Source organism: Electrona antarctica (genome assembly GCF_951216825.1).
Source record: "Electrona antarctica genome assembly, chromosome: 20".
Lineage (NCBI taxonomy): Eukaryota > Metazoa > Chordata > Actinopteri > Myctophiformes > Myctophidae > Electrona > Electrona antarctica.
This window is the reverse complement of record NC_136801.1, coordinates 10,735,957-10,757,900: the sequence shown is the minus strand read 5'-3', so window position 1 is coordinate 10,757,900 and position 21,944 is coordinate 10,735,957. Positions and strand designations below refer to the sequence as shown.

General features: G+C 43.9%; 1 protein-coding gene across 1 annotated transcript in view; it reads left to right on the top strand.

The window, feature by feature from the left end:
* ptprn2 (protein tyrosine phosphatase receptor type N2) overlaps positions 1-21,944 on the top strand; it is a gene marked incomplete at its 3' end in the record, with an annotated part of 208,250 nt that overhangs the window by 133,055 nt on the left and 53,251 nt on the right. Inside the window, exon 12 of the mRNA XM_079489306.1 lies at positions 7,592-7,656. Coding sequence (XP_079345432.1) covers positions 7,592-7,656 — 65 coding nt within the window. The remainder of the gene's footprint in view (positions 1-7,591; positions 7,657-21,944) is intronic.

The window sequence follows — 21,944 nt, the reverse complement described above, 5'->3', positions numbered from 1 at the left end:
CCAATATTGAATTTGTATTGGCGCTAACAATAACAGCCATATAGCCGTATATCAGAAAAACGAATATATATTCATGAATCTAAGCACTGATGACTTCTGTCTCCATTGCTATTAGAATGTATGATGAGCGACTGTAGGATTGCTGTGGTTTGCAACATATGGCAGTGAAATGCAGCAGTTTAATCCATTGATACCTGGAACGCATCCATGTCACGTTAGCGTTAGCGTTTTAAACATTATGTTATAATTTAGCTATTGAAAAATAGCAGATCTACAAGCTCATAGCGCGCCACCGAGTGGCGCGCTATGAACTTGTAGGTCTGCTATTTTTGAAAAATCGTTAAAATGTGCCTCAAATCTTTCCGAAAATTGTCATGATTTAGAAAACTTTTTTTTAAAAATTTCGACGTCAGGCCTGAATGGTTTAATCAAATTACCGTGTATACCAGACACTCGACACAGTGCTCACTGCTCATTGAGCACATATGCTGAAGAACAATTTAAATGCCGGATAAAACCGCGCGTGTGTGTGTGTGTGTGTGTGTGTGTGTGTGTGTGTGTGTGTGTGTGTGTGTGTGTGTGTGTGTGTGTGTGTGTGTGTGTGTGTGTGTGTGTGTGTGTGTGTGTGTGTGTGTGACGTGACTTGGCCTGTTGTAGCGCCACCATGACGCTGATTTGAAAACTGTCAAGTAGCATTTCTTCCTCAGCCCAGTGGGAATATTCATGCACAGTTTCAACGCAATCGGACGCTGCGTTGAGGAGTTGTGGCGATTTGCACAAAACGGGTACAAGGCGAGCTACTCCTGAAATTTTTTGAAGCCAATCGTAGCCAATCAGGATGGATTATGAGAAATCAAACAAATCCGTCTTGGTCACATGACTATGGAAAGCATGTGTACCGATTTGCATGAAATTTGGATAAAATCTGAAGGAGTAATATTAGAAAATGTGTTTTACATATGTCGACCGTGGTGTCGGAGATTATCTGGCCACAGGCGGACGGAAACACGGACGGACGGACACACACACAAACAAACACACAAAACACGGACAGACGGAGTGCAAAACATAATATGCCCTCATTTATCAATTGAGTGTAAAATCTCCCCAAATTCGAGCGTCGGTTTTGTAGTACACCCACATCGCCACGGCATTTATAAAGTGATCGCAAACAGCTGATCCTTCCTTAATTTCATTCCTAGCAGTGATAAATGTGACGGCTGAAATCAATCTGGCACGCCCTATGAAATCAAGCCTCGCCCTCGTTTTTGCGACATGCACAACTGCAATACGACCAAACAACTCATGAATACCATGGTTACACGATGAAGCAAAAAAAAAAGCCAATAAAAAAGTTTCCCCTGCTTGCCTTGCTGCCCGCCTCACCCCCCCCCCCCGCCTCTCAGCTCTCATACACCGTGGCCCAGTCAGTTTAGAGCTGGCCCAGTTTAACTTCGAGCCTTGTGCATGCAAATTTCTGGTTAGTAAACCACAGCATGCAAGCTGCCTTTGTTTTAAATGGTCCCACAAACCGTTCACACTTCACACCTATCGGTCGGGGATGCGCAAACCCCCCTCCCCCCCACCCCCTCCATGCTAATTTGCCCAGTCAATCATTTCATCCACACTACGCGCCTGCTGTGTGTTGTTAGTTGTAGCCTATATTAAATTATTAAAGTACTTATTCATTTAATATAGCCTACAACAGTATATTAGAGAACGAAAACCTGAACCTGCATGTCAACCATGAATTAAATAACAAATATAGGCGCACACACACATGCTGCTGTTTTGCAACATCTCCTCCTCTCCTGTCCTGTCTGTCTGTCTCTATCACTGTGGTCCGTTCATGACACCGTGACCATGCACGTTTATGACAATCTATTTAGATTACCTCGCTAGTCGCTGCAGTGACTGGGCTGTCAACTGTCAATATGAATGTGCAGCCTAAACCAGCCTCATGTGGCACTGGTACTGGTGGGCTGGCAGCCTGGCTGGGTTAGCCTATCTATCTCCGATGCGGTCCCCTGCACTTGCGCTCGCACGGCGGCACGGCACATTTGGCATTCGAGCGACACGTCGGGTTTATCCTTAAAACGACGAGATGTAACTCGAGAAAGACATGGCTGTAGATTGCACTATAGCCTACCCATTGGTTGGTAGACTTGACTATAGCTGCAGCACTGCAAATGCCTCTCGATCCATGTCATGGAAGTTAACTATTCCAGGAGGGGGGGGGGGCTACCGGTATGCGCTCATGCAAAACACTGTTTAAATGGCTTAAGCAATAAGCATCTAACTTGCAACATTGTTTTTAATTGCGCGATTTAATTGCTTGCACACTTGGAAATATCCTACAAATTTCATATGACATGCCTTTACAAAATATATTTTTTCACATGTATTAGTTTTATACCTTTTAGGAGTGAAAACATATGTTTAGATGCCTGTGACAGCATGTCAGCAGTTCAGACAATGCTGCTCCGCTGACAGCATGTCAGCAGTTCAGACAATGCTGCTCCGCTTGTGTACGACAGAAAAACTGCTGAGGACAAAGCCTACGACAGCTCCCGACCTAACGTGATTTTTGTCCTGGCTCACGTTCAAGTTCAAGGTTTTGCGGAAATGATAAATGCCGGAAATTGCGGGAATTCCGGCGTGCACCCATATTTTGGCGTACGCCGCTTTGATAAATGAGGGCCATACTCTCTCCCCATGCCTTCTCTTAGGAATTCACGTAGGAAGAAATGTAAGAGGAAAAGTTAGGAACTTATTGGCGCATGAGGCCCATTGAACACAATTTCCATAGACATACATACAGTATCATCCACATTCAGTGTCATAGGGTTCAAAATGACATCAAGTCTGGATGTCAGAGATGAGGCTAGATGGAATCAGACAATCCCTAATAATAAGGTTGGAGAAATCATTCCCAAATTAGATCTGACATTCCTGTTACACAGTCTGTCAAGTACTTGGTTACAATTTTAAAGCTTTCTAAAAAAAAAATGTGTGAGTGAATGAGATTCACACAGAGAGAGAGAGAGAGAGAGAGAGAGAGAGAGAGAGAGAGAGAGAGAGAGAGAGAGAGAGAGAGAGAGAGAGCGAGAGAGAGAGCGAGAGAGAGAGAGAGAGGGCAGGCAGAACGCCTCTGGGATGTTAATGTAAAGGTTCGATCAGACTCTGGGCTTTATCTGTGCAGTCGCGGTGACAGGACAAGCAATCCAATGGTTGTATTCTCTCGCTGCTTCTCCAGATCCATCCGCCTGCCAGCTAATGAGCCGTCCAAGTACAGTGTATTTACATTTAAAGTGGCTGCTGTAAGCCTCTCCATTCCCTCAGGTTGATTGGAGAGTCCTCCTCAGCCTTGATTCACAAGTAAATACTGACCTTCAGGCTCCTTTGGTTTCACTGCAAGCCGGCTAATGTCAGGTTGTCAGTCAAAATGCAAACTACAGCCCAAATTACTGTGTGCGTGAGTCCGTGCGTATGTGCGTGCATATATGCGACGTGCGTGTCTGCCCCGAGTCTGCATGCGAGTTGTCTGTTGAATCCTTGATTTGACTGGTGACGCGGCGCGGCCCCTGGAGGGGTCCTCATTAAGACCAAAAACATAGTGTGACCTTTTAGAAGCTTTAGTAGCTCTCCCCACCCTCACCCAGCTGGGTCTAATTACTTCGCTCATTAGCCCCACTCCTCCGCCCCGCCCGAAATATCACAAGGACCAAACAGGTACTTTGTGAAGGGCCAATACTGTGACTAAATGACTCTAGTGGTTTGGAGTCGAGCCAAATGACAGCCTCCCTCTCATTTGGATGTAACAATGCTATACTGTAGAGCACCGACTAGAGGGCGCTATCCCCCTGGGTCGTTATTTTTTGTATTGGATTTAGAAATAAACTAAATTCACTCATATGGGTTTGAAGAATCAACTGGCGATAAGAAAGTACTAATTTATCCAAATAAGACATGTTTCTATTTATGTATTTATTCATTTCAAACACAGTCGTTATCTTGGGGTGCTCTAATTATCATCATGCATCATCTCATACTGGCCAATCAGAATGCCTGTGATTGGTTAGCTGATTTGCTCGTTTAGATATGTACATTTTCCCTTCAATGTCAATGGCGTTTTATTTTTTGATGTTTAATTTACGTCATATTTAGCAGAATTTTGACCTAATTTCTCCCTTCATTGTCAATGGCAAATCTTGAGACGTGTGGGGACAAGATTTAGCAGACATTTGACATGAATTCCCCTTTCATTGTCAATGACAAATCTTGAGACGTGTGTGGACAAAAGCTGTAGGGGCTAGCGCCCCTCAAAAACATGTTCTGGTGATTCAGGTCTGGTGACTCGTTCTGTTGGGCGGTGTTGGTTTGGGTCGAAAATCTGAAGCAGCAGCTGATAGTTCCATCAGCGTCGTTTCAACTCGATGACGTCAAACAACAAACATGGCTTCCCCCCACTGTGGTAACTTCTGGCTATTAAATCGCACGATGATAGTTTCTTTACAGAAACACCACCACCGACATATTTTACTGTGTTTGTTTACATGCTAGTAGCGCTCGTTGACTGTGTTTGTTTGGTTAGCAACCGGGTTAGCCACATTGACAACGACGTCATCTCCTTTGCTACTATTTTGATTTGATAGGCTAGACGATATCATAAACAACACAGTCACACACCTCAATCGACGGGTGGTTTGTATATTTTTGGAACACAGTTCCAAATTTACGCAATCTAAGATTAGTCAGAGTGACGTCAGGACTTCGGTACTAGAGGGTATGTGTGTGTGTGACGTCATCATACCCAGAAGTTATGTGGGAACGCCTACTGAGTGGCAAAAAACTGATTTCTGGCCTTGAGGTTAGGCCCTACATCCAAACAGAAAATGTCCTATCTTGATTGCATTAAACAACGTTAAACTCACTCTGCCAGTCGATTTGTGACTCACTTTATGCATGTGCATACCCTCTATAGGTTTGCTTCTGAGGTCAGATCCCCTCACGCTCCAGCAGGTCACTGGGTGTTAAAGTGGGGCCACAACTTCCCAGCAATATGAGGTTTAAACAGTTGATCCCTATTTTATTTTCCAGCAATTCGAGAATACCCAATCTGAAAGCGATGTTCCGTTCTAAGCACGTAGTTTCATCTATCTTGACAGATATTCTCATATGGGGGCCCCTAAGCATCAAATATTTTAGAATGGGGCCAGGGTCCTTGACATGCAATATAGTTTGAGAGGCACTGAGTGTTGTCGCCGTGGAAGTTGAGACTTTTAATGAATTTCCATTTTCCTGCAGTACCTGCTCATCTTGCTCCCGTCCCTTGGCCTTTTTCTCCCCTCATTTGTACCCGTCCTTAAAGTCCTAGCTGTCACTGATACTGCATATGAAAAAAAATACATTCGTCTCTTTCTCTGCCATGTTGATGGCTGCAGATGAGAGGATAGAGGATCAAGGTTTGCAAGGATACCGAGTAACTGAGAGAGGGAGAGTGAGAGAGAGAGAGGGAGAGAGAGAGGGAGAGAGGGAGAGAGGGAGAGAGAGAGAGAGAGAGAGAGAGAGAGAGAGAGAGAGAGACACAGAGAGAGAGACACAGAGAGAGAGACACAGAGAGAGAGACACAGACAGACAGACAGACAGACAGACAGACAGACATAGAGACAGACATAGAGACAGACAGACAGAGGGAGATATGTGGAAGTAGCTCTTCTAATGATTATCCTAAAAGTAGCGTGCTTAATTAGATGGAATGCTGCATACATTGTGGACTGAGTGGAATCATTGGGATAGATTAAAATACTAATTAAACAGGCCCTCGCCGAATTTGGAGAGTGAGGTAGGGTTCAGCTCTTCAGGGTCATTTGCATAACCTTCATCTGGGGAAATGGGATTTAAAGGACCTTCTCTCGCTCTCGCCGTCCCTGCTCTTGCTCGCTCCCTTTTTTCTTTTCCCCATTACCGATCGCATTCACATGCTAACAAACTCAATTAAAATTATGCCTCTTTTTTCGCTACCCTTTCACTCGCCATAATTTGGCATAATCTATTAAGACACCTTTGATTTTGTTTTCCAATGTAGATGTTTCCATCAAAGTGAGGGGAAGCTGGAAAAAGGAAACAAAGACGACACGACAAAGTGTGTGATCTTGGGTGACGGTTTATTTAATGTCGCCGCACTTTACTTTAATTTGCATGCGAATGAGCCCCGCTAAACAAAGCTTTGGGAATAGCGTATTTGATTAGATTTTCATATGACGATCAAACTCTGGTTTGTGGGTCTGATGCGCAGTAAATGTGTCAATTTAACTCCAAGAGTGGACAAAATGGAACCAAATTGACATGTTTAAGTGTCATAAGGGTCATTATAGTGGTTATAGAGTGTCCGCCCTGAAACTGGGAGGTCGGGGTTTGTCATAGCAAAGACTGTAAAAATGGGACCCAATGCCTCCCTGCTTGGCACTCAGCATCAATGGGTTGGATTAGAGGGGTAAATCAACTCTAAATGATTCCCGAGCTGCTGCAGCTCACCGCTCCAAGAGATATGTCAAATGCGGAGAACAAATCTTGCATATACAGCAATAATGTATGTGACAAATAGTAAGACTTTAACTTTATACACTCTCTGAGTTACACTCAAAGTTGCACACGTAGAATTTTACAATGAGTGCAGCGAGAACGAGTTGCTCTGAAATTAATTGTGTTCTGTGAATTCATGAGCACCCTGTCTGTTTTCTGGCAGACTCACCCCCCATCTCCCCAAACAGCCCTGTCAGTAGTCCAGCCTCTCACAGCGTGGACTCAAAGCTCTGGTCTAGACTGTTCGGTTATCGCATGCTGAGTGGATGTTGTTGGTTTTTTCCCATTTGGTTTTCATTCAGGGCGGCTGTGGCTCAGGAGGTAGAGCAGGTCGTCCAATGATCCCTGGGTCCTCCCGCCTCCTCCTGTCCACATGTCGAAGTGTCCTTGGGCAAGACACTGAACCCTACATTGCCTCCAATGAGTCGGTCGGTGTGAGCTCGCCACCATTGGTGTGTGAATGTGGGAAGTGAGGACACTGGCGTCGACTGTTCGCCGCTTCACCTCCCAATGTATGAATGAATGAACCATTGTAAAGCGCTTTGAGCACTTGGAAAAGCGCTATAAAAATGCAATTCATTATTATATTGCCTCGACCGCAGACCTCACAACGTAGGGTAAAATGTCTTCACGCTCAAGCCAATATTGTGTCACATAATATGAGCCGAGTCGAATCACGTTGTGCTTTGTCCGTCCTACCGAAGGCCCCGCCCCCACCCCATCCCCGAACCTTCATTCACTTCTAGCCTGAGCGGGCAGGTCATTTTGTACCCAGTGTGACGGGACTGTTACATACTGCAGATTGCATCACCCGTGACCTATGCTGCTGCTATGTTTTCAGTACAGTTCCTCAGGAACTGGAAGATACTGCTACTGTGTCATCCACTGCCCTCTCAATGCCTATGTCTGTCTGTCTGTCTGTATGTCTGTCTGTCTCTCTCTCTCTGTCTGTGTGTGTGTCTCTCTCTCACACTCACACACGTATCTGCTCTTGTCTCCTGTGCAGACCAGCAGAAGCAACAGCTGGAGAAGGAGACGGGCCTGAAGATCCTGGAGGCAGGTGTTAGTGATGTAAGTACTGCTCAATGACTATATTATTATTATCGTTATTATAATTTTGAGTACAAAATGTGTTGGTGTAGCCTGGAAACCAGACGAATCGGCCACAGGGGGAAAGAATAGCCCTGGACATTCTGGCATTCCTCAGTTTGAATTACATTTCGCTCACCCCAGAGTTGTGGGTGACAAATCAGAGCCCACTATTCAAAGTGAGACTTTTTGAGTGGTTTAAACCACTCCTACAACTGGCTTTGTTAGTCTGTGCAGAAAAAATTAGCATGGTTGCTATGTTGGTAACAAGACAACTCACCCCTTTTCTGTTTTCCTCCCGGAATTTTCCCCAGTGAGGGGTGGGAGAGGCTGGACAGCAGACGGCTGGACTTTGAATTTCTCTAACTATAAACTTTCACGACAGCAGACAGCCTAAGTACAAAATATATTCATGAAAAGCTACTACAGTGAAGTCTGTTCACAGAAGTTGTTGTAGGCTATGTGGGGATTATCTGACCAGGTACCATTTGAGTGAGAAAAACCTTACATACTAAATAATACTAAATTGTTTATAGGGTCAATATAAGTAAAATAATATAGCCTTTCCACAGGAGTATCTTTTTATATTTTTCCAAAAAGAATACAAACAGCCAATAGCATATTACAAAGTTATCCCCCTCACTGGGGAAAATTCCGGGAGGAAAAATGGGCAAGCACCGGGGTGAGTTGTCCAGTATTCGCTATGTTCACCCTGTTCACCCGGGTGTGATTTCATTACGTCAGACATGATTTCATTACGTCAGACAGGCTATATTACACCACTCAGTTCACAGGGGTGTGATTTTTTGTTGTGACGTTAGAATCTGTTTGTAACCGCCCCTTGGAAAAAATCTTCCACAAGAAGGCTACTGTTGGTGTGCATGTGTGCATGTGTGCATGTGTGTGTGTGTGTGTGTGTGTGTGTGTGTGTGTGTGTGTGTGTGTGTGTGTGTGTGTGTGTGTGTGTGTGTGTGTGTGTGTGTGTCTGTGTGTGTGTGTGATTTAGAAGGTTGAGAAGGCTTCTGGAGTGTGTGTGTGTGTGTGTGTGTGGGGAGGGGGGGGTTCATATGTTTTTGAATCTGTGGGTTTGTCTGTCTGTGAGCAGCTAATCTCGGACACTGGCATGAAACTTTGTACGCACACTATGGCCAAAAAAGAAGCCTCCACCACAAATGTTGGCACCTGTTCTTGTATAAAGCCATACTTGGAGATTGTCCTAAATACATCTCATCTTTCCTGAAATGGGACTCTGAACCCTACCACACCCGGTCAAGTAATTTCCCCAAATTCAAGGTACCAAAAGTTAACTCTGAACTAACTTGGTAGATCTGCCTTTAGCTTCTGTGGCCCTAATACATGGAATGACCTGCAAACGACATTAAAATTGACCACATTAGTGCCCTAGAGTCGTTTTAAACCCTTGGTGACAATATGTAGCTGTTTTTAGATCGTTTTGAAATTTGTCTTGGCTTTTTATTTGTAAACCTATGTTTACAAATACCTTTTGTTTTTCTTTTCCTGATCTTCTGATGTATTGTGATGTATTACTCGACGACACTGAAAATGAGTTTGATTTCGAGAATAAATAAAACTTGAATGAATGAATGAATGAATGAATGCATGCATGAATGAATGAATGAATGAATGAATGAATGAATGAATGAATCAGCCTTGTGGTTGCACTATAAATGGAGCATAGCGTTAGTTTATGCAGGGCACGGGAGTCGCAAAAAGCTCAGCTGTAATCAGCTGTCAGTCTGCTGATTGCTTTCAATCAGCCACGCTTTCCTACACACCAATCACACCTCATTCCCTAAACAAGGCGGTCCGTTTAAATACAGCTCTCTCCTACACTAGGGGTGCGTTCGGAAATGCGCCCTGAACGCACTGGTGTGCTCTCTTGTTGTTCGTTTATTCAGTCCACTCGGTGCGTTGTCGTTCGAAAATCCAGTGCGCTGTGCACCGGGTGTGCCGAGTGCCCGCACTGAGCGACCCTACCCTGAAGCTGGGGTTGTCCGGTGGCGGCGGTGGGAATGCGTCACAGCTGTGGTCGTTCGTAAATAAGGCACACTGTGACGTCACCGCCCACCACACTCAACAAACTGACCACATTCCCGGTGCGCATTTCCGAAAGCACCCTAGATCTCCGCTTCAATTGCTTCGATCGGCTGCTGCTGCTGGCAAAGCTTGCCTCCACCACCCCAGCCTCCACCTGGTAGTCTTGCAACGTTTAAACTGAATGCATGACTCTAAAGTAAACTGGAATTAAATGTTGCATAGCTCTAAAACTCAATGTTTTATGGCTACTATTTCGATTGGCTATGATTGGCTTCCAAAAGAGTGGCCTGGCAGAGATCTGTGCTCCGAGGAACACACTTTGAGTGGCCTGGCAGAGATGAGACAGAAGTGTCCATCTGTCTCATTTACCATACCCTTGTATTCATTTCCTTCATGCCTTTTAAAAGCTGCTGTCGCCATGGCGAGACGAAACACAACAAGCTAAATAAATAAAGCCCTGTGCATTTTCTTTTCTTTTTTTCTAACCTAAAGTATGTCGCGACCGTGGCAGAGAGGAACAAAAACAGGATTATGTGGAGTGCCGTGCACTTGGCAGCAAGCACCTAATGCACCAATGACATATTCATCAGGAAAAAATTAAGAGGAGCGCATGAGGACACTTGTGACGATCCAGATAAAAGGAGCAGACTGAGATGTGTGTTCGCGCAGCCCTGATAAATATTCATATGTATCAGAGGTGAGGATCTAATCAAGCGGCCATTGATGCGTCAGAGTCCTCCTTGCTCGCCTGGTAAATTAGTTTCTCTATGGAAATGAGACAGGCAGCCTTAGACCCCGGTGAGCCGCCCCTGATCATGAGGCTTGCCGGGAGCTAAATGGATGCGGCCCACGCATCGCAAGACAGTTGCCATTGGCAACAATCGTCGCACACAGTATGAACCAGACACCCCCGACCCCCCCCATCTCCTCCTCCAACCGTGCGCACGCACGCACGCACGCACGCACGCACGCACCTCCCCTCTCCCTTCCTGTGTGTTGTCTCCTCTCTGTGTTGTCTACCTCATTTGGTGTTGGGGTCTTTCTTCGCCCATCTGCCTCCCCCCCGCTACTACAGTACATCTTTTTTAAACATCGCACACAGTCCTCTCGTCTTATGCCACTGTCTCTGTATAACGTTTGTCTCCATTATCTACGATTTGTTGCCCCATCTTCGTTCCTTCGTGTTTATATGGTGACTCTTGACTTTTTTGTTTTAGTCCAGCCTTCCATCGTGCCTCTTGTCCGCTCCGCTTGTTCCCTCTCATACTGATTCCTGCACTTAGCTGTCACCGGTGGTGCGGGCCTGCGTTTGTCATATTGTGCCTATTTGTAGATAATTAGCTGCAATCATAGCCTCTCCGCAGGAGCCGTTGTGAATCGTGGGAGGGATTGGAGAGAGGAACGGAAGGATGGAAGAAGAAGAGAATCTGTCTTCTACCTCATGGGGCGAAAAATCTGTGCCAGGCGGTGTTTGGAGAAACCACAGTGGTGTACGCACACTATTTATAGTTGAATAGGTGCAATAACTGGGAATCCCTCACGCAGAGTCCATATTAGCAGCATGCGGGACATCTTTTTTTATCAGATTATGTTGATTTGTCACTAGTTTGTTGCTCAGTAATGGAGGAGTTGCGGGAGACATGAACATTTTAGCTGTGGAGAGTATGTTGATGAGCCGGGTCACGGGTGCTTCAAATGCATTTGTTTATAGTTTATTAGTGTAGTAGTAATAATAATAATAATAATAACAGTAACAATAATAATAATAATAAATACTCTTTACTGGCTCTGTATATCTTCTGTATATCTACTGCACACAAAAATTGACCAAGACCCACAATACTGTAAGCGTGTTGAATTAGATTGATGATACTAGGCGAAAACAAATCAAAGTATAGCGATTATTTACCATGATACAGACAGTACTCTAAACTGTAAATTGTTGCTCTTGCTGAAACCTTGTATCTGTCCAAAACGGCACATTTTCAGGACATTTACGATAGCTGCAACAGTCCATACTGTATATGGACATATCTGCCCGCACACACCACAAACAGACAGACGGACAGACAAACACGGCTCACCACAACTGTAAATACATAAGTATTTTGTGTTTTGCTGTTATTACCCTCACTGTGGGGATTGAAACTGCTGTTAAAACCCCGAAAGGTGCATGTAAGTCCACTCACAGTAATTCAACACACCGGGGAAGTTGTGAAAGACTCTTCAAGGTGAAAGGAGAATGGCTGTAGATTAGAGGGAAGAGAGTACAGCAGATAGGAGTGGGGAGAGAGGGATGTGAGGGGAGAGAGGGATGTGAGGGGAGAGAGGGATGTGAGGGGAGAGAGGGATGTGAGGGGAGAGAGGGATGTGAGGGGGGAGAGGGATGTGAGGGGGAGAGAGGGATGTGAGGGGAGAGGGATGTGAGGGGAGAGAGGGATGTGAGGGGAGAGAGGGGTGTGAGGGGAGAGAGGGATGTGAGGGGAGAGAGGGATGTGAGGGGAGAGAGGGATGTGAGGGGAGAGGGATGTGAGGGGAGAGAGGGATGTGAGGGGAGAGAGAGATGTGAGGGGAGAGAGGGATGTGAGGGGAGAGAGAGATGTGAGGGGAGAGAGGGATGTGAGGGGAGAGAGGGATGTGAGGGGAGAGAGGGATGTGAGGCGAAAGGAATAAAAAGAAGAGTTTATTAAAAGCCCCAATAGCGTGCCCTAGAGGTCGCACAGCTCTTTACACCCACCTGGACCAAAGTGGTTTGGAATGACAGATGTTGTCATCCTTAGAGCGATGTTCTCTCACTGGTGGAGCTAAAAAATAAAAAGGAGTGTGTGCGCACTGTGTGTGTATACTGTATATATATACACCAAATATATATATACCAAAATCAGTAAGGTTCATCCTTCAATCTCCCTATTACGTTGTAGATTATAAGGTATGTTAAAGGTTATGGGGTCACTCACATGATTAGGTTTCATCCTCACGGGTGCATACATTCGCTCACCAAGTTTCATGGTAATCTGTCCATTCGATTTGGAGACATGTTGTGTGCAAGCGGACATCTAGGCCTAAGGGTGGTGCTAGGAGAATGGTCATGGGGTCATGACAATCAATAGGGTTCCTTCTCTGCGATAGAGATGCGCGGATGGATGGGTTCTGCCATCATCCAACCCAATGAATGATATTGTCATATTTATAGACCCACATCGTCCGCTTGTCAAACAATTATTATTTCTGGTATTCAGCGATGATAGTTTTCATAGTTGCGTGATAACAGAAATGCGTTGATTGGCTCTGTCTGTCTGTCTGTCTGTCTGTCTGTCTGTCTGTCTGTCTGTCTGTCTGTCTGTCTGTCTGTCTGTCTCTGTCTGTCTGTCTGTCTGTCTGTCTGTCTGTCTATAGTCTTGCGTTGCCACATTGTTGCCTCTGGTTTCCAAATGCTTCCGTCATACAGTCTGGAGCAACGGAAGTTCTATCATGAGTAAATTTAGTTTAGGTGTAGTTCCAGACTCTATATAGCATTCGGAGATTCTGGAATAGTTGTCTGGCTATGCGAGACTAGTCTATCTATGACTGCTGTCAGTAGCATCTTGCTAAAATCAACTATTGTTGGACCAAAGGGGCGATCATGACAAAAGTAACTCAAAACATTGTGAGCCGTGAATGGAAAAGTACAATACATTTTTTTTAAAGGTCTTCGTGACACAGCCATCAGTCAGCTGTCAAACTCACACAGATTTTGTTGCCAATACGTAGTTGGAGAAGCTGGAAAGTCTTCAATGACCTTGTTTTCCTCCATTATATTGTCCTTATTGTCCCCTAACAAAGTTCTATAGGAAGTTAGGAACAAGGCTGCTTCGCAGCCAGAACAAGAAAATAGTTGTTCCATTTTTCCTGTCTGATTCCATCCATCCATCCATCCATCTTCAACCGTTTATCCGTAGTCAGGTCGCGGGGGCAACAGCTCCACCACCGCCCGAGAGGCATCTTAACCAGATGCCCGAACCACCTAAGCTGGCTCCTTTCCAGGCGAAGGAGCAGCGGTTCTACTCCGAGTCTCTCTCGTGTGACTGAACTTCTCTAAGGGAGATGCCAGCCAGTGCAGCCACCCGTCGAAGAAAACTCATTTCGGCCGCTTGTATTCGCGACCTTATTCTTTCGGTCATGACCCACACTTCATGACCATATACAGTAGGTGAGAGTAGGAACGAAGATTGCTCGGTAAACAGAGCTTTGCCTTCTGGCTCAACTCTCTTTTCGTGCAGTGCGGTATAGCGACTGCAATACCGCCCCTGCCTCTCCGATTTCTCCGGCTGATCTCCTGTCTGCTTATCACAATCAATTATGGTTATGCGAAAAAAGTACTGTAATGAGATGTATACAAAATTACATTTCTTAGGGAGTAATAAGTAAAGTCATGTTTTACTGATGGTATAATGAGAAATGTGTGACAGCAACAGAATACAGTATAACTTTGACTGACTCTTTCATCCAGTACATTTGCTCAGTCTGCGTACATCAGTTGGCTGGCATCATTATCATCAAGAACAGGCACAACAATGCTGTAAGTCTGTGAAATCCTACATATTCTCCTCATTATCTACCACCAGTGCAGGGAGGGTCAGTGAGTCACCCCAAAGCTGGAGACAGGCACCAGACATGGAGCGAAGGCTCCATGTCTCCAAGGCCAGACAAACACCACACTCACTGGTACTGGTGGGTGGAATAAAGTAGAAGTGTGGGGAATATATATATATATATATATATATATATATATATACTGTATACATATAAATACAGTATATAAATGCATGGCTTTCCGAAATTACATCATAGTTTAGAGCCTAATTATACATTTCCCATCCCTGCCAAAGTCTATGGACTATTGGACTTTAATTTTTATTTAGGGTAAATTACGATGCCAGCCAATTATCGTGCCAGCCAATGATATGGACTTTAATGTTTGTTTAGGCTGATATAAATACATCTCGCAATAAAACTATTTTGTTTTTCATTTTTCACGGACATGAGAACATCAACATGCCCCCAAAAATCTGGGCGCGCACCTCACTTCACACGAGTGTGATCTTTGAATTGAGAATCGTTTTGAATCGAAACTAGAAGATTCACAGCCCTATTTTTTCCCGCTTCCCTCTATTTTCAATTACAATGTAAAATAATGTAAAGAAATTATAATGTGTACTTTATAAAGCAATTGTGCAATATGCCTGTCTGCGGTAGATGGTCCCCATGTGGTTAAGTTGGTGGTTAAATTGAGATTCATTGACATTTTGACAGTGGCCTCATGTTTGAGATAACTCTGGCAAACTGCTTATGTGAAGAGGCAGTCATTATCCATAGTAATCCCTGAGCTGCATGTCAACCGATTATTCTGCTACCATTTGTAAATCATACATGGCAGACAGCGACTCTCTCCACTCTCTCTTGTGTGTGTGTGTGTGTAGCCTATGGGTGTGTATGCGTGCTTTTGTGTGTGCACAAAATGTGAAATACTGTACGTATGTGTGCTAATGTTTGTGTGTGCGTGTGTCCTGTCCATGCTAACACATCATCGATATTAGCAGATTTTATGCATGCAATTTCCTTGTTCGTTGTATATGCTTGTGTGTGTGTGTGTGTGTGTGTGTGTGTGTGTGTGTGTGTGTGTGTGTGTGTGTGTGTGTGTGTGTGTGTGTGTGTGTGTGTGTGTGTGTGTGTGTGTGTGTGTGTGTGTGTGTGTGTGTGTGTGTGTGTGTGTGCGCGTCTTTGTACTTATCGCTGTTGCTGCAAAACACATTACCTTGGGACTGTAGAACCCTAACGGATTCTCATTAGATTTCTCCCCGCACCCCATAATGGAAGTGGATGCTGGTGAAATAAACATTAGTGCATAAAACTATATAACAAACATGTGTCAAGTAGGAGAGACTGTACACAATTGCTACCACCTTTTGGATGGAATAAAAATAGCGTGTGATTTTGTTTTTGCTAATCAAAGTACCGACTGCAGAGAGGCACAGGCAGAACTCATCTCTGGAAAAGGACATACGTGGCGATGAACCCTTTACAACCGGATTTGTAGGCTTTCTTCCCAATATCCTGCACCATGATGAATGTGTGAGTGTAGGCACCAGAATGTGATACTGAATGTGGGGGTAGGTGTAGTGTCCCTTCCCGCGTGGGAAGGGACACTAAAGAATATCAAACCTCTTAACCACACTGGATGCCCTGTTGGCCACTAATTGGTATACCATACTGAATGTGAGAGTAGAACTAAGTGAGTGTAATGTGTTGCATTGAAAAGCTACCATGACCGGGGTGGCGGTGGCTCAGGGGTAGAGTGGCTGGATGGGAACCGCAAGGTTGCCAGCTCGAACCCGGGCTCCCCCAGAGATAGTGTCGAAGTGTCCTTGAGAGCAAGACACTGAACCCCTAATTGCTCCCGATGTGCAAGTTGGTGCCTTGCATGGTTTCCTCTGTCATCAGTGTATTAATCTGTGTGAATGGGTGTAATGCACACATCTATGTAAAGCACCTTGGATAAAGGTGCCATATAAATGCACATACTGTAGATAACACATATTACTGATATATATATATATTTGACATCACAACAATCTAGAGCTGTCATCTTGCAGTGGACTACCAGAAGCTTTATGTATGTGAGTGTTTTAGATTTCACATATAATTAAACACATTACTGAGTTTGCTCACATAATTCACCCAAACAGTGAGACAGGTGACCTTTTGTGATTTGACAATAAAAGGTGTCACTTCATTCTAAGTGGTGTGCGTGCGTGCTTGCGTGCGAGTGTGTGTGTGTGTGTTGTGCACATGCTCGCTCGCTGCACATTAATGTATGTGTGTGTAGATAGAAGCAGTAGATAAAATAAAGTGCATGAAACAGTGCATTATAAATATCAGTTCACCCTGTGCATTAGAAATATACAGTTCAGTTCAGTCTGTGCTGTGGCCACATGCAGGCTTAGTTTTTATTCAGCAGTCTAATTGCTGCACTACGGTAAGTGTGTTCTCCTTTAAACTTGACATCATGTATGATTCTGAAGCAAGGAGTAATTACAACAGAAGGATCACAGACAGTGCTATACCACGCGGTACAAACGCCGTGTTTACACCACATCCTCAATGAGATTATACATCTTAAACCTTTCATCAAAACGGAAGAGGGATTGGTCATTTTAGATTTGTTTGTGTCGAACACTTTTGTTCTTCCCCCCGGATGAATATGTATTTCCACATCCCTGACGTTACATGCATGGTTATCAGACAATAACAGTGCATTTGCTTTCCTTTAATCTAACAAAGCCTGACTGCAGAGGCGCACGGCGTCTAATAACAAATACCATGCGTAACCGTGAGGAAATTCAGCTCCTCCGAGTGAAGAGCACACACAATTTCAGAGGTGACTTCAAAGGAATCTGGGCTGACCATTCCTACCAGAGAGGGTAAAATAGACACAATCCTGATATAAATAAATAACAGATACGAGTTGTATAAATTGATCTTGCAACGGCCATGGTTGTGGACTCTACTTCAAAACATATTTTTCCCTATTTTTTCTTTCTTTTTTTTTCACTTTGGAAAAAACGGCAGATGAGAGGAATACATTTTCATGGACATAACATCTCATTTTGTCATTTAAACATGAACTTGCAACAATTATGGTTCCCTCAAAGGAGTATATATTACAGTGACATTTGTCTCACTACAGGACATACAGTAGTAAGCTATGCTCTTCCGACACTAGTAGTGTGTGCATGTTTCGTGTGTGTGTGTGTGTGTGTGTGTGTGTGTGTGTGTGTGTGTGCGTGTGCGTGTGCATGCGCACATTTGTGTTGTCTATCAATTCTGCATTGGCCTCCTTCATTGAGAATCTACCCAGAAATCTCCATCAGACACTGCCGTGTTAAAGGGCCACTTCACCCCTTTTGCAACCAGATCTTATTAATGATGTTTAGGACTGTGACGGTGAAGCGGTGAAATGTCCCTTTAAACCCAGACACTGACGAGGGAAGAAAAAACTAAAAGTTGGCGCCTTTAAACATTTTCAACAGTGCAACGAAGGCCAATCTGGCTGTTTTAACCCATTAAGACCTAAGGCCGGATCTACAAAAGCCTTTTGTTTTTCTGAAAAAACATATAATGTTTCTATACGAGCGGTCCTTGTCAAGGTCCGCCAAAATTATATGCTTTTGGCTGCGGACCCCCATCTCAATATATTTTCTTCCATGGACCCCGGAAACAAAAATTTGAGTTAAAGATGTTCGCTTTCCAAAATATATATTCAAAGATTTGCACAACTTTTTCACGATTTTTCAAAAAAATACCTGATATACAAGCCGTATAAAATAATGGTTAACCCATTTTGGGCGGGAACCCCTTTTGGTGTTTTAATGCATTATGTTACACTTTAGCTATTGAAAAATAGCAGATCTACAAGCTTGTAGGTCTGCTATTTTTGAAAACTCGTGAAAATGTGCCTCAAATCTTTGAATATATATTATTACAGAGTGAACATTTTAACTCAAATCTTTGCTTCTGCGGAGGTCCCTGGAACACCATATTTTCAGATGGGGGTCGGCGGCCAATTACATATCATTTTTCGACGTTTCGAAGTGGTTACAATCTAAAATGCCTTTCCGGTTTGAATAGGTTAAAAGTGGCTAAAATGCCATTCCAGTGGCAGATCTGAATGTGAAATGTCACGGCGGAGCAGCCCCACTGTGCCTGCAACCCCGCGCAGCAGAGCTCCAGCTCTTTGGAGGCTCCAGCTGCCTCCCGCTGATGAAAGACCGGCCAGCAGCTCCGTTTCTCTGCAACCTTTTACCATCACCTGACCTTTGGACTGTAGAAATGCCTTTGATACTCATGCCATCATACGGTTTGGTATTTGCCTCTCTCTCGCTTTATATCGGGATGCTGTGTGCTCTCTCCACTGGGGTAAAGAGGATGGACCGGGTCTGTTTTTTTAATGAGTTGTTCTGTTCGGATCAAGTATCGAGAGGGTTTATTTGTATCACGTTACTCATACAGGTACAAGGAGCATAATGTCGGTGTGGCAAGGGATGCAATCATGCAACTGCAGCAATACAATAATACAAGTGATAAACATAAAAGATTGACTGGCAAGACCCACACTCTAGACCTTATGTACAGTAAAAGGCATTTTAGCAGCAAAAAACCTAGCAGTAGTTGGGGATAAATAGGATAGGATGGGGATGATCAGAATTGGGGATAATATCAGATATACAGAATTTGTTGTAAGGTATGTAGTAGCTACACTGTACTACAGTATACACTGTATACATCAGTGGTTCCCAAATTGGGGTCCGGGGACCCCCAGGGGTCCTTTTTTGAGGTCCAGGGGGTCCCCAGCTAAATGATGGTTTGGAACCAAATGGACCCTTATGGGGTCTGTAACTCTGAGAGTGTACAAATGGAACAGGTCCATTTGGTTCCATTTGTACACTCTCAGAATTACACTCTCAGAGTTAAATTAACATTGATTTTACAATATAAACCACTGGTATACATCATCATGTTGGTTTGTAGTCCATTGCTTGCATTGTGTACTATACGGCCTTGTTGGTTTGTAGTCCATTGCTTGTATTGTGTACTATACGACCATGTTGGTTTGTAGTCCATTGCTTGCATTGTGTACTATACGACCATGTTGGTTTGTAGTCCATTGCTTGCATTGTGTACTATAAGACCATGTTGGTTTGTAGTCCATTGCTTGCATTGTGTACTATACGACCATGTTGGTTTGTAGTCCATTGCTTGCATTGTGTACTATACGACCATGTTGGTTTGTAGTCCATTGCTTGCATTGTGTACTATACGACCATGTTGGTTTGTAGTCCATTGCTTGCATTGTGTACTATACGGCCTTGTTGGTTTGTAGTCCATTGCTTGTATTGTGTACTATACGACCATGTTGGTTTGTAGTCCATTGCTTGCATTGTGTACTATACGACCATGTTGGTTTGTAGTCCATTGCTTGCATTGTGTACTATAAGACCATGTTGGTTTGTAGTCCATTGCTTGCATTGTGTACTATACGACCATGTTGGTTTGTAGTCCATTGCTTGCATTGTGTACTATACGACCATGTTGGTTTGTAGTCCATTGCTTGCATTGTGTACTATACGACCATGTTGGTTTGTAGTCCATTGCTTGCATTGTGTACTATACGACCATGTTGGTTTGTAGTCCATTGCTTGCATTGTGTACTATACGACCATGTTGGTTTGTAGTCCATTGCTTGCATTGTGTACTATACGACCATGTTGGTTTGTAGTCCATTGCTTGCATCAGAATATGCAGATACAGGGATACCTGATGTCATTTGACACTGCTGGGGTTGTGGTCGCTCTCCACTGACCCGCAGACAGACAGAGTCCTCTCTAGTCCCTACCTCCCCCTCGCCTTGTCTCAATCGCTGAGCGCACTGAGACATACTGGTCTGACGTAACACTGTCACACAACCTCCCAACTAAGTATGGCTCTTGTGCGTCATTCAACCTAGTTTCAGCCACTATCCAAGCACTTTTCAATTTCAACTGCGACATGTTATTTAATATTAAATGTGCAGGCATGATATCTTATCTGTCGCATGGAAACCTTACATGTTCAAAACTGTTACTTTTCACGATGCAACAAAATAGCAAAAGGATGAGACAGTATGAGCTCAAAAACTTGCTTCAACCTTGTGGATCTGCTACCTTTGTGTGACATCGTAGTACGATCAAGTAGTAGGGCATTAATTTACGACGATAAACAAAAAGTGAATAATACGAGGTTTCTGGCCATCAGCGACGATATGCTCCTGCCCTGTACGTGTGTTTCAAAGACACGGTACAACAGTTGCTTGATGGGGAAATCATGCCTGGAAAGTTGTTGTTGTTGCCTTGGTGCCTGGGAGCAGGTGCACGGTCTAGTACCAAGGTGATAGTGTGCACGGATGAGAGGGTCCAGGGGGGGTTTCTGGGGAAGGGGGGGATGGGGGGGGGGGGTCTAGACCCCATGGTGTCCACAGCTGGATAGGAGGCAGTGCTTTTAAATGTCATCGTTGAAGGGGCATGTGGGTGCCATTTGGCTCAGCAAGCCACATGCCAAGAAGGGATCAGGCATCAGGATGCCGGTGCGGGGTTGGTTATCCTCCTCCCCGGCTGCCTTCCTTGTATATTGTTTGATTTCTATTCAAATCAGGCTCTTTTTGACAATGGAGAGAGGGGGGCATATTGAGGTGAGGGAATAATTAAGATGATTGTTGCTGTCATGATAGCATATAATTTATGATAAAGTGTCAGTATAGACTATACTGTACCAATAACTGCAATAGGTAACTGCAAAAAAGACACTTTCGTCTGCATCGTCGCACACTTACTATAAGACAGTGATGCACTTTTGCAATAATACATACAGTAGCGTCACACATTAGCGTCACTCCATTATTTGTGGTTGATTTAATCTTCGTATTATATATATTTGTGGGTTATGTCGCCATATTTAGGCTGAGTTACTGAGGTTTCCAACTCTTTTATTCTTTACCATTTAGGCTGACATTCAAATTGGCCATCACAATTCAACAGCATGAATTAGCCTTTTGAGCAATTACCACATTTTGAATTTAGCGACGAGAGAGCATGTACAGTTAATGCAGTCACAACATCACTCTGGGTAAATTAAACGTAATCATCTGTCATATCATCGTTTATTGACTTTAATTGACTGTAATTAGAAATCCTGCCGCAGCCGCTATTTACTGTCTGCATCACATGGTCAAGTAAATGGCCTGATAAGTTGTTATGGGATGACCTTGACTTGCTTCAGGATCCATTTAGTTTTAGTCACATTTCAGTCATCTGAAATGTTTTAGTGTTAGTTTAGCTTTAGATGACTAGTAAATATCCCAAGAGTCTAGTCAACTAAATCTACAGTTAATTAACCCTGTAACCCTGTATTTTATAAAGAAAGGAGTTTAAATAATTTGTTTTTCTGTTATTTTTTCACCTCTAAATCCTCATTGGGTCCTATTGTTTAGTCTTACAATGCCATTGGCCAGAATATTTGCATATAAATACCCCCCACAGAGCCAGGAATCATCACAACTTGAAAAATCTCTGTTGGAACAACATCTCTTTTTTCTTTTTAGTCGACTAAAATGTGTCTTAGCGGGCCGTGATGGCGTTATA